The sequence below is a fragment of the Osmerus eperlanus genome, chromosome 22, assembly GCF_963692335.1.
Source record: "Osmerus eperlanus chromosome 22, fOsmEpe2.1, whole genome shotgun sequence".
NCBI lineage: Eukaryota > Metazoa > Chordata > Actinopteri > Osmeriformes > Osmeridae > Osmerus > Osmerus eperlanus.
The window spans coordinates 2,884,590-2,897,834 of record NC_085039.1 but is presented as its reverse complement, the minus strand read 5'-3'; the positions used below and the strand labels follow the sequence as shown (position 1 = coordinate 2,897,834).

Genomic DNA, 13,245 nt, shown 5'->3' with positions numbered 1-13,245 from the left:
GTACGCTTGACCGAATCTTCTTCGTTGGTGGCTTTATCACAGACATCCCAACCTGCAAAAACTAATTTCAGAGGGAGGTGGCTTTACTGTCGCCCCCCCCCCCCCCCCACACACACACACACACAGCTACAAAACATGTATGCACAAGGACATTCAATTTTTTTACCCACATTACGAATGAATACAGTGCATTCTGTACTTTTTTATTTGGACACTGCCATGGTGCTGCTAGAAAACGAATAGTTAGCACAAAGGGAGACCAATCAGGACGTGTGCTGCATCACTCTCTCTCTATCACATTCACATCTCATTACTATTGAACTCTCTGACACTCGCAAAAAAATTATATATATACAGTATATATATTTCGGGGATATTGTATATAATTTGGGGGCGTCAGAGGGGGCCGCTATTAAATGCGGAAGACTACAGGAACTTACGGGAGAGTTGGAATGTCTGTTATCACTAGTTTCTGTAAAAGAAGAAAAGATAAGATTCTTTTCATAAGTCTGTTGCCTCCAATAGCAAACAGAGCTTTGTGACAGGCCTTTCCAATATATTGGGTTACGTTTGAAGCCGTACAGTGCAGCGTTTTGTTCAACTTCCTCAGTGGTTTTGTGTGTAACTGCAGGAATGTGTTCTAAAAGGCAGGGCCCATCTCAGACAGGATGGAGTTTTAGTAGTATGTTTTACTTGGTACGACCCAGATCAAATGGGCGGAGCTAGTTCAGGCATGGAACTCGGGCAGCGCGCGCCATATCACCCATCGCCGTGTTCTCAGCTTCAGTTCTCAGGAAGCCGAGCAGGCGCTCAGGAAGCCGAGCAGGCGCTCAGGAAACCGAGCATGCGCTCGAGAAGGCGCTCAAGCTGAGCAGGCCTCCAAGCTGAGCAGGTGCTCAGGAAGCCGAGCAGGCGCTCAGGAAACCGAGCAGGCGCTCAGGAAACCGAACAGGCGCTCAGGAAAACGAGCAGGCGCTCAGGAAACCGAGCAGGCGCTCGAGAAGGCGCTCAAGCTGAGCAGGCCTCCAAGCTGAGCAGGCGCTCAGGAAACCGAGCAGGCGCTCGAGCAGGCGCCCAAGCCGAGCAGGCGCCCAAGCAGAAGCCGAGCAGGAGCTCCAGAAGCAGCCGAGCAGGAGCTCAAGAAGCAGCCGAGCAGGAGCTCAAGAAGAAGCCGAGCAGGAGCTCAAGAAGCAGCCGAGCAGGATCTCAAGAAGCAGCCGAGCAGGAGCTCAAGAAGCAGCCGAGCAGGAGCTCAAGAAGAAGCCGAGCAGGAGCTCAAGAAGAAGCCGAGCAGGAGCTCAAGAAGAAGCCGAGCAGGAGCTCAAGAAGAAGCCGAGCAAGGCGCTCAAGCTGAGCAGGTCGCTCAAGCTGAGCAGGTCGCTCAAGCTGAGCAGGTCTGAGATCTCCGGTGACCAATGTGGTCCGCATGTATCCTGTGGTTGGGTGTCTTCATACATTGCAATGGTAGTATGTCTCTTGGGATCTCCATGCAGCCGTGGTGATCCGCAGACGTCCTCTGATGCGCTACGTCGCCATCAGAATCCAGTGTCTACATGGGGACGTCCGTCCAGATGCCCTGGGAACAGCGGATGCACCGCTGATTTGTCTCACACATAGTTTTGTTGCTAGTAACAGTGGGATGTCATGTGGTCCTCCTGAGGCTCAGGAGGCGCGACGCTCCGCTCTACACATAGTATAGACTGGCGGAGTGTTGGTGTTTTGGGGATTTAACTTGTTGCTCCCTGCCTCATGTCATGCATGCTGCAGTGAAGGCAGGGAGCGCTTCCCCATGTACATCCATTCCACCAATGTTAAACCATTTGTCATGTGTATGAATAAATGGTGAAATCAATCACGTGAGTGTCTTGACTGAACTGTCTTTAAGTGAGTGACAGCTTAGCAGGAGTGGTGAAGTGTGGACCAAAATGTCCTGATCCTTCCAGATTGGGTCCAGTCTTGAGTGGAGCCCAAAGGGAGTCTCCCTCTAGGAAAAAGTCATTCATGGCCTGGCCTCTTCCCAGCAGAGCTGCCTCAAGCGCCGCCCGAGAACTTGTGCATCATCTGGTTCCTCCTGACAAGAGTCCTCACATCAGAGTCCTCCTCCTTGGGAACTTTTATCAAGGCCTCCTTGAGGGCAAAGGCTTTCTCCTGTAGGTTAATCACTGGCTGTTCTCTTGCAGTCCTCTCCTGCTCCAGCTAATTTCAATCACATATGTAGTACACAAACACAACAAAACATTCTCCAGGACCAAGGTACTACAGACAACTACAACAACTACATATAATCTGTGCATGTAGAGCACATGTCTGTGGTTCGAGAAATATTCATCCGATCGACTTCACACTTGGTGGGTGTGTCGAATGAGAAGTCTTTTCAATACTGGCTTCAATCTAAAGGTATACTGCTGCACCCATTAAATAAAATGTAATTATAATTTTTTGTTTGGGTGGGATGTATTTGAGCTAGGATGTAAAAGGGCAATGGACTACAATAATTGAATGGTTCTTACTTGTAGACCAGAAACATTTCGGGGCTGCATTTAAACCAGTTTTCTTTGTTCAGAGCCAGTTCTTTGGCTTTTTGATGCAAATAACTGGTTCGAGAGTAGGCTTTGGCTCCAAACCAGCACTCCTTTCCATGGCGGAAAAGGGATATTCTTCCTTTTTTTGTTGCTAATACCACTCTTGCTGTGTTTCTTTGACTTGGTCTTCTTTCTGAAGTCATGGTTAAACTGCTAAATAATGTTCTCTATGCATACGATAGAATTTGATTGGTTTGTGATGTAGCCAATGGGTTTTAGTGTCTCTTCTGCTTGATTTTAGGCTATGACAGCTCTTTTATCTCGCTCTTTGTTAATAGACATCTAGCTACTGTTTAGAAACAACTGACTAATATGTTGGCTGGACAGCCAACGCCACCATCAATCAGGGTTTTGCAATGTTGTTGAGAATCACTTTTTTCATATTTGCTGAAATAAACTTAATATATTGATAGCAATACATATAAAGGTTTGACGGTAATATGAAATCAATCCGACATCTGTGGGCGTTGCAAGACTGTAATAGACAAAACCAATCATTAAGCCATACACTGACTAATGATTGGACAGGCTACCTGTCCGTCTAACTACCCACCTGCGCACACTCTGCTCCTGCACTCAATACGCATTACTGTAGTTTTGTGGGACTGGTTTTGCAGGGAGGGGGTGGGATATTTTGGTTTGAATTATGTCAAACAGAAGCTAAAATAGCTAGCTTTGCAAAACTTGCCTATACCTGCCTTTAAGTGATAGGCTGGCCTATTGCCTACAACTAATGTAATAAAATCTTAACATGTTTATCCAAATATATCATATAATATGGTGTATTTTATCATCCTACAGCCGAATTTTCAAGCGGCTTGCGAAAGAATTCGACTATCTATCGAAAGGATCGCAGCGCTTCGCAGCGATTCACAGCCTGTGTGGCTGGTCCAATTTGATAACATGGGCGCCAAAAGGAAAAAGGCGCTTCGCAGCTAATCGCGGCGCTTCGCAGCCAGTGTGTCCCAGGCGTAAAGGGGGCGCAGGCTTGGGCGCGCTTCAAAAAGATGCAAGCTTACCTGACTTGCTCTCTCATCATTTTCAGACAAATTTTCCATCAGCAGAGGAGGCTTTTGGATACTTTTGGATTTGCCTGCCAATTTTTCTTGCCTCTCCATCTGAGGACATTGAACCTGGTTTTACATTGCTGTGGTGTTCTTGAGACCCCAGACAAAGATGTTCAGACAACCACTGCTAAATCATCATGCAAGGTTCTAGATGTAGCAGTTAGAGATGCACCAAAGTTTCGGCTGCCGAAAATCTTCTGAAAAATGGCTGAAAAGGAGTCAAAAATATATTCCTCACTGCCCCTCAGTTCTCAGATTTCAGTTGAATCTAGCCATCATGGCATCAGTGGTGTGGAAATAGCCTACTTCAAAGTTTCTGATAACTTGGGAAGTATTAACAAACAAAATAAATACACAGGAGAAGCATATCTGAAATTCAGTGTCCATTTTTTACTATGAGAACTTGCTTGAAGTTACCTGACTGTATTTTCCCAGGATCCACCAAACAGACTACAACTGCAGAAACTATAAGCTCCATCATCGTGATACATTACAGACAACATACATTTCAAGAGAGGGTTTGGTGCCTGTAATGTTCATGATTTATAACATGTGATGTTAGAATTGTTAGAATATCTCCACATGTTATGTGTCTCAGTTTGTAAGGAGACATTGTTTTATTTCGTCCAAAAGACGGCGCTTTAGTTTGGTTCGTGGTGTTGAGACTGCAGAAGCAGCGGGACAACAGAAATAAATATGGCGGTGTTAGCATGAGACACAAATGATTGTAACTGAGACATATACATTTACTAAAGTATATAAAAGCAATTTTACTGTGCCCGAGATTTATTGAAATATTACAGTGCCGAAATGTAAATTAATTGAAAAGTCTAATAGTTTAAAAAAACTACTTTACAATAAGGGGAAAAAATCTGTCATTTTTGGTTTTGGTTAGTGGACAAGTGCATCCTGAATTTTTGGTTTCTGCCCAGAACGTTCATTTTGGTGCATTACTATTAGCAATCCGTGGGGGAGGATAAGCATTTCTCCATATATCATGTATTTCTTCATATCAACCTCAGTAAAGCACTATTTTAGTGTCTGTGACTTGAGACTGTCTTAATCTCTCCATAGGTTAAAGTCTCCATAGGCTCTCCATAGTGTACCATATTGGTGATGGGGAGCAGCCAGATTGATCAATTATTCCAGCCAGCAGGCAAGCCATTAGGAATTATGGACAGGGGGACAATATATTCCAAATTGGAGTGGATCATCCATATCCACACCAGCACCGTCAGCCACAACAATGTTGTTTCTAGAGCAGCAACTGTAAAGTATTTCATCTGCAAAGTCACTATGTAAACTGAACTTCGCCAGAACTTCTCATCATCACCAGAACTTCTCACTTCTCATCATCACCAGAACTTCTCACTTCTCATCATCCCAGCCAAACCCTCCATCTCCCACGATCTCTCAATCACCCTGGGATCTGAGGATGGCCGAGAGGTTAAGGCGTTTGACTTGGACTACAAGTCCTGTGAATTTATTTCCCACTTTTCTGCTTCCAGCGGCAGATTTAGTGGGAATTCTAGCCAGTGCCGCGCTAGGCTTTGCCCATGCAGTGAAACGCCGAAGAAGGGGAAAGCGAGCGGGAGCGCTAGTTCGGCTACGCAGACGTGGAATCCGAACAGTGCTTCCAAGTTTTTTCCTCTGCAACGTAAGTTCACTGTAAAGGTGGTGAGAGAGGCTAAACGACTATACTGAGAGAGACTGAAGCGCCAGTTCTCTGCTAACGACTCTGCTTCTGTCTGGAGAGGGCTCAGGCAGATTACCAACTACAAGCCCAGAGCCCCCCACTCCACTAACAACTCCCGCCTGGCCAACAACCTGAACGAGTTCTACTGTAGATTTGAAAGACAATTGGACTGTCCTGATCTACCCCGTCCCACCCATGTGGCCTCCCCCCTCCCCCCTCTACAGTGACGACTCTCTCCATTCAGGAGGGTGAAGTTAACAGACTTTTCAAGAGGCAGAACCCCCGCAAAGCAGCTGGGCCGGACTCTGTCTCTCCTGCCACCCTCAAGCACTGTGCTGACCAGCTGTCTCCGGTGTTTACCAACATCTTTAACACCTCCCTAGAGACATGCCATGTGCCAGCCTGTCTCAAGTCCTCAACCATCATCCCTGTGCCCAAAAAGCCAAGACCAACAGGACTCAATGACTACAGACCCATCGCCCTGACCTCTGTGGTAATGAAGTCTTTTGAGCGCCTTGTGCTGGCACACCTCAAATCCATCACCGACCTTTTCCTGGACCCACTGCAGTTTGCCTACAGAGCCAACAGGTCGGTGGATGACGCCGTTAACATGGCCCTCCACTTCACCCTACAGCACCTGGACTCCCCAGCATCCTACGCCAGGATCCTGTTTGTGGATTTCAGCTCTGCCTTCAACACCATCATTCCCGCCCTGCTTCAGGACAAGCTCTCCCAGCTGAACGTGCCCGACTCCACCTGCAGGTGGATCACAGACTTCCTGTCTGACAGGAAGCAGTGCATTAAGCTGGGAACACAAGTCTCTGACTCCCGGTCCATCAGCACCGGATCTCCTCAGGGCTGCGTCCTTTCCCCTCTGCTCTTCTCCCTGTACACCAACAGTTGCACCTCCAGTCATCCGTCTGTCAAACTTCTGAAGTTTGCGGACGACACCACCCTCATTGGGCTCATCTCTGACGGGGACGAGTCTGATTATAGGTGGGAAGCTGACAACCTGGTGACCTGGTGCAGCCAGAACAACTTAGAGCTCAATGCTCTTAAGACAGTGGAGATGGTTGTGGACTTCAGGAAGAATACAGCCCCACTCACCCCCATCACCCTGTGCGACTCCCCAGTCAACACTGTGGAGTCCTTCCGCTTCCTGGGCACCATCCTCTCCCAGGACCTCAAGTGGGAGCTGAACATCAGCTCCCTCACCAAGAAAGCACAACAGAGGATGTACTTCCTACGGCAGCTGAAGAAATTCAACCTGCCAAAGACAATACGCTGCAGTCTGCTGTATTCCTGTTTTATGTGTGCATTTAGTATTGTTAAAGTGAATCTTTAACTAGGACATGGTATTCTTCCTCTTATTGTGTCCATTTGATTTAATGAAAGATGTTTATTTGTATACATTTTTGTAAATACATTTGTGTTTTCTGTTTTTTATTTTTTATTTTTGAGAATGTACACATCTTTACACTAATGGCTTGAAAATTTATAAAAGTTTTTGATTTGAAAATCTTTTTTTCATTCGAATTTGGATGAGTAGCACATTATTCTGTGGTGTGGTGAACTTGAAACTCGTTTTTAATTGGGTGTGCTCACGCCTTCGGCGAGCACAACCATTGTTCTCTCACATATATATTATTATTTATTGTTTATTTTCGCCCCCCTAAGGATCAGTCAATATTTGGACTACATAGACAACGCCCGTGTCAAAATGTTCGTCTTGGTCTCGATTGCTTGTATATTTACGTTCCGTTGCACGGTTTAGGAGGTTACAACGTTTTTGTGGCAAAAAGTGCCACAAAAACGGATTCAATGGGAACGTGAAAAAGGATCCAAAGCCTCGTACCCGGCAGATGAACGAATCATTGATCCGAAGACTCGGTTGGCAGAGGAACGAAACATTGATCCGAGGACTCGGTTGGCAGAGGAACGAAACATTGATCCGAAGACACGGTCGGGAGGTGAACGATTCGTTCATCTGCCGGGTACGAGTCTTTGGATCCTTTTTCACGTGACCTGCATAGGCTCAGTAGAGGAAACAGAAATTGTTTTGTTTACCTCGTTCACTTTCGCGTGACTAGGTTTAGTAAGACGTGAATTATATTCGTTCACAAGTAATAATGACAGGTTTCGTTATTTTAACTTTTTTGTACTTTACTTACAGTTCAGTGCAGCGTAATTGTTTGCCGTGATAATTGGTAATTGTTAGTGTGATGATAAATGACCATTTCAAATCATACAAACTGTCATGATACATTATTTTAATGCAGGAATTTCTTTTAAAATAGTATCTGCTGGTTTACATGCACTAACCTACATAATATATAAAATGTTCAGCAACCCCCCCCCCCCCCCCCCCGTTGAAATGAACGAATGACTCGAAAAAAGATTTGTTCCTTTTAATGAACGAGATTCAAAGAACCGAGTCCGTAAAAGGATTCAAACTTCCCATCACTACAGAGCAGTGCGCAGCAAATTTTGGGGCGTGACAAAGGTACAGACCAGAGCCAAAAAAGGTGGAGCCAAAAAAGGTGGATTTTTCAAAACCACAAACTACATTTTTTAATTGTGAGATTTACATATGAAAGAGGTGTCAGTGGACTTTGAGGTTCACTGTATGTCCATTTTACCCACTGAACTGTCGTTATTGAACTGTGACAAGGTAAATTCTGTTCTGCAATCAATGACCACTTTAAGTGTCTACATTTGTATGAATTTATTGGAAAAGTATTAGTGTTATTTTCAATCCGACAATTGTTGCCAGACGATATCAGAGTGATGCAATTAGCTGATTCTAAAGATGGACGACTTTGTTGTTAGATGATCCTTAGAGAATATACTACATTTATACACTGGCTGCCGCAAAAAACACAGAAAAATCCTTCTTAAATGATGTTTCCTTTAAGCCTGTAATTTGTCTACTAAATTTATTATCAATTAAGAGGTTATTTGTCAATTATCATGAGCAAATGTGACTGCTTGAGCGAAGTGAGTCAATCTTCTGACTCAAGTACACTCATTTAAAGCTAATCTATTGGAATTTTCTTTTGACTGACCTTAGATTCAACTGTAAATCCAAAACTTCATCTGTTGTCATGTTAGTATGTTGTCCACTCACCTACTGCCATCATGTAGTCCCAACGATCAAGGTCACACAGGCTGAAGTCTTGCCCATCTGATGTTGTGGAGGTTATCAGCAAAGGGACATTGCGGTTACGATTCTGTAGAACACCAACAGTCCATGCGCATAGGAACCAGCTGACAGTCATCACCATTATTCCCAGCATCCCCAGCAGATGAGTGCTGGACATGTAGGGCACTCTTTGTGCCGTGCGGGAGAGGAACACCTTTAGCACCCTGTTTGCACAAAAATACATCTATCATTCAGTGGACACACACTACTGTAAGCTACTGTTTGTATTGGTATTAAGGAATGCAAATCACGTACAGTACCGGTCAAAAGTTTGGACACATTTTCACCGGTCAAAAGTTTGGACATGGGAAAACTTTTGACCGGTACTGTACATACAACTGATTTAACTGATACAACATATCCTGAGATTGGACTTTCACAAAACACAGCTAATGGTCAAGCTTGACTTCAGAACTGACCGGTACATCTTTAGTGTAACCGTTCCATATACAATAGCGAATCCCAGCATTCGAACCCAGCGGAGCAGGATGCAACGGAAAATGCTGGGCTTGAAATACAAGATGAAAACCTCAGGGGGAAGCATAGAGAAAGAGAGATGTAAGCCTAGAAAAAGTTTAGAAAACATTGAGACCTTTTGCTCAATGGTCCAAGGTTAACAACATCATATTAACTGCATTTGTAGGTAGCTTAGTTCAAACCAGTCAGTCCTTCATGTACTATATATTTCAATATCTGTACTTACAGTAGGTGTAGACTGTATATTTGTCTTAGTTTGTCAATGCACCACTGACAACATCAACATAAGCAGATCCAATTACTCTGTTGCTACAGTGCATAAGCCTTTATTACTCTTTGTTATCTCCTTGACTATCTGCTGCACTTACTGCATGCACAATTTGTAATTGCTGAACAAAAAATGTAAACGTCAAATGTTAATGCGATAGGTTGTAGATAGACTACAGTTACCAGGGAAACAACTCAATAATGACAAAGCTGGGTTTATCAATATTATAGTGAATACAGTAGCAGGACTGAACCAGTGTAATGAATGACATAGCTGTTTGCATGCCCTAATCTCCTTCAATAAAACACTTCCATCCATGTTTGAGATTAATGGATATATTAATAATTGACCCATGACTGTGGTAATGAATCAAAAGAGATTGATAATCCTTCACCACATTTGAGCAATGCCATGTTGTTTAAAACATTTGCCCCCACACCACAACCATTACCTCCTACCCATTAAAAACTTCCATTATAATGTGATCTGAAAAGAGCACTCTAATCTCACTCCCCATCACTCATATTCTCACTCACTGGGAAGTACAGGAGCAGAGAGCCAAACAGGATTGTCTCCAATAGCAAGAGACCCGATGCTCGTATCCTCTTAGGGGAGAAAGAAAGGACAGAGTAGGAAGGGGAAAGCAGTGTGGAAAGAAGAGATGTTTGAGAAAGAGCAGGAAAAGATGGATGACAGACAACAAGGGATGTGATGAGTGGAAGAACACATGGGTAACAGCAGATATAAGGAAGGAAAGGATAAACATTAGGATGAGTAGGGACAAGATGGTGAGTGTGGGTGAAGGAGAAGAGAGAGAAAATGTGATTGAGGTAAGGGAGTTATTCAAGTGTAGATACAAGTTTAAAATTGTGAATTTGTGAGATATTGTGAGGGCAAGAGGAGACATGATTAGTTCAACATGATTGACTTACTTTACAGAGGTTTTTGTAAATACTCAAGTGTATACCCTTGTATGAATGTTTTGTGTTGAAAACCATGTTAGATCTATATCTAAATTAAAATGTAAATCCAACATGGTATTGAACACATTGAAATTGATTCAAACAAGAAATACAGCAATACGGTATCACTATGTTGAGTTCTTTGCTGAAATAAAGCCATCAATGAAGTGTTTGACATAGCAAAAGTGTCCACGGTTGTTAAATTACAGCATTAACATAGTAATGTCACAGTAATAACACATTGACTGTAAAAAGAATGGACGGCATGACAGCTCCTCAAAAGTGAAGCCAAAATATCTCGATCGCCCCCTGGTGGCTAACTGCAGTATATGTCATGAGTCCCGCCCCCTCCATGTTAGCGGATGGGACATGAGCCAAACAATAGAATCAAAGTGCACGTCCAAATTTTTCCAGAGACGGTTTCTGTCATTTTAAGTCATTTTTATCACGTTGATGTCTGTTCCCGTGCTCATTTTTCTGATCAGTTTGTTTTTAATTAGTTATTTGACGATATAACAAGGTTAGTGTGTGCTCGCGATTGGGTTGGGCGAGTGTATAGACCAATTATTTGTTTGTAAACATTTGGGATGCGCGCACAATGTGGTTGCAGAAAACCGGGAAAGGATAGCCTTTATAATGGCTAGAGAAGTACACGGATTATACAAATAGTTCGATTTAAAAAAAACTAAAAGGTTGAGGAGGACAGTCTTTAAGAGAGAAAGCGATTCCCCATTGATCTGTCACATCAGAATTTTGATTTGGGTCCCGAAAGTCTTGAAATTTGAGTGAGAATGTCGCCCGGTAGACCGCATAGTCTTACAGTGCGTGTCCACTGCAGCGACGCAATGCGAGCGACAACATGTTTTCCATTCATTTTCAATGGAGCAAGGCGAATCGCTTGCGCGGTGCATTGTGGGTAGCGACGCGACCGAGTTGAGATTTTCTCAACTTTATGCAAATGAGGAGCGATTTTCGCTAGCGATGGCCAATCGGAGTGTTTTCTTGTTTCTCGTAACGTAGCAACCATGGTGAACATTTCTAGCTTTCTAGGTTTCAAGGTGGAGGAGAAACTAATCGTTTGTGTGGCTGCTTACCCAGTCCTGTACGATACATAGCTGTATTCGTACAGAGATGTTAATAAAAAACGATGCATGGCGCAAGGTTGCCGAAGTTGTTGGTGCTTGTACTTTCAAATTCAGTCTAGTCACATTACGTAACTTCGTTCTGTGGTAACTAGCTAGCTAGCCCGGCTGGAACTCCCTATCGTATCGACAGATTAGCAGACTTTGAGTAATATAATAAAACGGTTTTTACACATGTCAACGTTTATGTCTATTAAACAGTTTTGTATTTTGTATACAAGTTGTACTTTGATCGATGTTGCGAGTACGTAAACCCAAGTCTGCACACTTGGCCATGACAACTACAACAGTGACTTTAGAGAACTACATTTTACATTAATCTGTTTGAAACGCCCCCGAGCGTGGTGAACTGTGGGAAGGCGAGTGATGGCAAGCGATTCGCGTCGCTGCAGTGGACACGCACTGTTACGGTGCGTTTACACTGCAGCGACGCGATGCGAGCGACAACATGTTTTCCATTCATTTTCAATGGAGCCAGGCAAATCGCTCGCGTGGTGCAATGTGGGTAGCGACGCGACGCGATCGAGTTGAGATTTTCTCAACTTTATGCAAATGAGGAGCGATTTTCGCCAGCGATGGCCAATCGCAGTGTTTTCTTGTTTCTCGTAACATAGCAACCATGGTAAACATTTGTAGCTTTCAGTTTTTAAGATGGAGGAGAAACTAATCGCCTGTGTGGCTGCATATCCAGTCCTGTACGATACGTCTCTGTATTTGTACAAAGACATTAATAAAAAGAATGAGGCCAGGCGCAGGTTTGCCAACGTTTTCGGTGCTCCTGGTGGTTTTTTTGTACTTTCACATTCAGTCTCTCGTCACATTAGTTACGTAACTTTGTTCTGGTAACTAGCTAGTTACAGTAGTAGCCTGGCTGGAACTCCCTGGTCGTATCAACAGATTAGCAGAGACTTTGAGTAATATAATACGTTTTTACACATATCAACGTGTATGTCTATTAAACACTTTTGTATTTTGTATACAAGTTGTATTTTGATCAATGTTGCGAGTACGTAAACCCAAGTCTGCACACTTGGCCATGACAACTACAACATTGACTTTAGAGAACTACAATTCTACATTAATCTGTTTGATACGCCCCCGCGCGTGGTGAACTGTGGGAAGGCGAGCGATGGCAAGCGACTTGCGTCGCTGCAGTGTAAACTGTAGTGTAAACTGTGCGTTTACGCTGCAGCGACGCGAGTCGCTTGCCATCGCAAGCACTACATCCGCGGTGACTTGGAGGCAGTGTTGCCAGGTCCACGGTTTTCCCGCGGAATTGGGCTACTTTTGAAGTGTTGCCGCGGGTTAAATTTTTTGTCCGCTGGTTCGGGCAGACCTATTTTGCATGCAAATTACATGAATATCTTTAAATAAAAATCCATATTTTAAATGAAATTATTTATACCCAAATTCTACCAAACTGACTCCAGATCAGCACGTACACACATTGACATGGGACAAGCCCTCATACACACACGCACTGTGCGTGTGCACACGTGCCTAATGCTCTCAGTCTCCTGAGAAAACCTCCTGAAAACTGATTTTAATGCTGGCATCCAAACATTTGGTGTTACTTTGTAGATATTACAATACATTTGGCAATGATTGGACTTTAAAAGCAGTGTATATGGTTTGGCAGGGGCATATTTTGAGTTCTGATATTGGTCTGTTTTTTGGGGCTGTTTTTATTGGCCATTGGGCTGGTTTTGATTGGCCATTGGGCTGGTTTTGTCACACAGACCTGGCAACCCTGCCTGGAGGGCAGAAAGCTGCTGGCGATAGCGGTTCACACCGTTGAGACGCAGCAAAAGTCGGCTAATTGACATTCCCACGTTTCTTTGGATCACCT

General features: G+C 43.9%; 1 protein-coding gene across 1 annotated transcript in view; it reads right to left on the bottom strand.

Annotated features, from left to right (window-relative positions):
- Positions 1–13,245, bottom strand: part of gpr179 (G protein-coupled receptor 179) — a 71,479-nt gene that overhangs the window by 52,885 nt on the left and 5,349 nt on the right. The window contains exons 5-7 of the mRNA XM_062448836.1: positions 9,829–9,897; positions 8,967–9,076; positions 8,473–8,711 (exon numbers count right to left, since the gene is read on the bottom strand). Coding sequence (XP_062304820.1) covers positions 8,473–8,711; positions 8,967–9,076; positions 9,829–9,897 — 418 coding nt within the window. The remainder of the gene's footprint in view (positions 1–8,472; positions 8,712–8,966; positions 9,077–9,828; positions 9,898–13,245) is intronic.